This window comes from Lygodium microphyllum, chromosome 9 (assembly GCF_053477565.2).
Source record: "Lygodium microphyllum isolate KBCC chromosome 9, Lygodium_microphyllum_v1.1.10, whole genome shotgun sequence".
Classification (NCBI taxonomy): domain Eukaryota; kingdom Viridiplantae; phylum Streptophyta; class Polypodiopsida; order Schizaeales; family Lygodiaceae; genus Lygodium; species Lygodium microphyllum.
Genome location: NC_141143.1, coordinates 31,311,225 through 31,314,406, shown reverse-complemented (window position 1 = coordinate 31,314,406; position 3,182 = coordinate 31,311,225). Strand labels below are relative to the sequence as shown.

At 40.9% G+C, this 3,182-nt stretch overlaps 1 protein-coding gene across 1 annotated transcript; it reads right to left on the bottom strand.

Moving 5' to 3' along the window:
- Positions 1-1,603: 1,603 nt before the first annotated feature.
- LOC148030917 (uncharacterized) lies at positions 1,604-2,695 on the bottom strand. The gene is made up of 2 exons (XM_087685639.1): positions 2,250-2,695; positions 1,604-2,166 (listed from the first exon to the last, which is right to left on the bottom strand). The coding sequence occupies exon 1, from the start codon at positions 2,616-2,618 to the stop codon at positions 2,259-2,261; it is 360 nt and encodes a 119-aa protein (XP_087541765.1). The 5' UTR covers positions 2,619-2,695; the 3' UTR covers positions 1,604-2,166; positions 2,250-2,258.
- Between the last annotated feature and the right edge of the window lie 487 nt (positions 2,696-3,182).

Genomic DNA, 3,182 nt, shown 5'->3' with positions numbered 1-3,182 from the left:
ATAAGCATGTAGTCTCCATATCAAATGAATGGTCAAGAGAGAGAGCAGTGCTTGAAGACATCTAAGTCAAAGAAGAAGCACATAGACTACTAATAAAATGAGTGTTTGATAGAGTGCTACTTTAAACATTAATAATTGACGAAATTGCTACGTTCGAAAGTTATCATCAAACTTCCATCATCGATCCACTAATTTGAGCTTGTGGAAGGTTGTGATGTCTTGCTACAACTCCTTTACAAACCATGCCCCTGCTCCATTGCATGGATTGTAGCTACCAAAGTCCAACCCCAAGTACTAAGAAGCCACCCTAGAGAAGACAAGATGAATAAGGTTGCAACAAAGTGCACTTACATGTTTGCTACTAGTAGTGACTTCATCATTGACAAGGTAAACCAGATAGTTCACTATATGTATACACTCTATATCACGTGTGTTCAAGGCCTATTTATAAATATCCTTGTTTGTGATTTTTTCCTTGATAAAACATAACCCTTTTCTATTCAATCTATAAGTAACTCCTTTATATGGGACCCTTTTGTATGTAAAAAATGTATTTTAAGAATCCCTTATATTGAACCCATGTGTTATATATATATATATATATATATATATGATTAACGTCCTCGGGCAAGGTAACAACATAGATCTCCACCCAAATTAAAATAGCTTCACTCAATGCCTCTCACATCATCATGATGACAAATCCACCTATCTAGCTCATCTCTTCAGATGCCACTACGTACCATGTAATGATGTCAACAAGCCTCGGTACAAGATATCTGCCCATCTACTCAAGGATCAATAATAATGCACTTTCATCCCAAAGGAAAAAATAAAATATAGTAAGCTTCCCTATCTTGTTGATAGAAAATGGTTTCCTTAAGCTTCTCATATGTACAATACTAAGTTTTCTTATAATACAAATCATGTGGGTAGGCTATCATATGTCTCAATTTAAAAACAAGCCTCAAGTGAACCATTGACATTCATGCAATTTAAGATCTAATCATGCATTATACACATGAAGATATGCAAGAGAGGAAACTAATTAGGTTGAAAAGTATATGGGGAGTAATTAGTAATGCAATCTCACACGTCATTAAGAACTAGAAAATTAATCTAGTAAAAATGTAACTTCCAAATCAAATCAAGAGTTGATGCATCAACTTACATTCCATTGTCACATATTAAATTGACCTCCCCCCACCCAATAAAAGAAAACTCATTAGTCATTCATAGTAGAAGCTCACATTTAATAGCTAATTCTATCATATTCGTACATCAATCATGCGCTTGTTTTTTAACCTTATATGCATGAGATAAGAGATTCTATGGGAAATTATACAAATGTGACACTTGAAAAGGTTGATTTAATGATGCCCTCATCTAGTGCACCTAGAAATAGTGCAAGTTTCTCTATGAAGTCTTCAACGAATGTCTAGCTTATTTCACAATCAGAAGCGTAGAATGATTTGCCTTCTTTACCCATGCATGCAACCTTGTTCTTATGGCTTACTATCAACATCCAACTCAAGAAGATTTTGAATTTTAGAATCTTACAAGCTTAGATCTAGAAAATAGAGCCTCAAGAGGGACCAGAGTATTATAAAAGCCACAATTGGCAAGTCTCAATCCAAAAAGCAAGCCTCAATCTAAATTGAAAGCCTCAAGTATAAGCATGAAGATCTCATTGTTTATCCTTCAAGTTGGAAATCTATCTTCAAAGCTTTTCCTTGATTCTATTTCGTGTCATTGTAGTTTTCTTTTAATGCCTCCTCATATATGAAAATGGAAAATAAGATTGCCACAATAATCGCAAGTTTCCAAGGCACCATCACCTTCTACCTTTTGAACTACATGGAATACTTAGTGTGTGATTTACAATAGCACATGTGAACCCAAAGAAGTCCATAGTGTAGCTTACCATATTTAGTTATATTTTTGTCCTAGTAAGACCATCAAACCTGGTGAACCTCAAAGTAGAGAGTTAAGAATAATTGCAATCTCTTGAGCAGGAGTTGCAATGTTAAAATCTAAGATCACTACTTTATGAAGAGAGTTGGTAACTGAAGTTTCATGATATCTAAACAAGGGGTGGCCGCGGTTTGAGGTAAGTTATTGCGGCGACGTTTGTCCTCTGTGCGTGCGTGGGCATGACCTGCAGGGCTGCACGCATTGTCCACACAAGGATTAGTACTTACTGCTAACAGAGTAGTTTTTTTTTTTCGGGAGAGAGAGAGAGAGGGAACCTGTATCGGCTAGTTCCATCCCCCAGTACCGTGGCCTCCTCCTTCTGCCTCCGTGCTGACGTCCTGCTGCCAGTGGCCAGCTCCACCCCCGCCACCCAAGCCCCCTGAGCCACCCACCTGGCCTCCGATGTGGTGGTGGCCAAAGTCGACGCCGCCGCCGAAGCCCCCACCTCCTCCAAACCCTCCCCCAAAGCCAAACCTCGGCTCTGTCTCTTGCGGCTTCACGTCCCCCACCTCATGCTTTTCCGCCTCATCTGTATTAACTAACTCACGACCACCTGCCATAGCTAACCAGCTGCCGCCAGCTTCTGTCGCCACAACCAATACCACAAGCATGTAATAATACAATTGCGCCCGACTGGTCGCCATCCTTCCTATCCTATCCTAGCTTAATATTAGAAATAGCTGCGCGGATAATTGCGAGAGAGATGCAAACTATCTATAATCTGCCGTCTACGACAGGACAAAACGAACGGTTATATAGCAGCTGTAGAAGCTCCTCCTCCTCCTGTTGACCCAATGTCTCACGCAATTCTCAGCTAGTGGTGAGTGGCGCACTATTGCCACGATCGAGACCCCGCCTGCACGCACGCGCTTCTGCACACGGTCGCAGCTAGTTTTGACCGGGTCGCGGTAATTGCAGGTCGATTAGAAAGCAGCATCTAATCAGCGTTTTTTGACTTATCCCGGCTGCCTCCACAAATTATGTGAGAATCTAATCAGTTGCATTAATTCCACAATGTGCAAATCGTAGGCCCACTAATTTGTGCGGCGCTATGAGAGAATCTAATGACTTGCTTTAATTCGACAATGTGCAAATCGTGAACCCACTAGTTTGTGGCTGCGGGCGGCCCTGACTCGAAAAAAGAGAAACTAGAGCAGTGGGCTACCCCATGATGTTAGCCAGAAGCAACGCAAACCGTTCGATGGAGG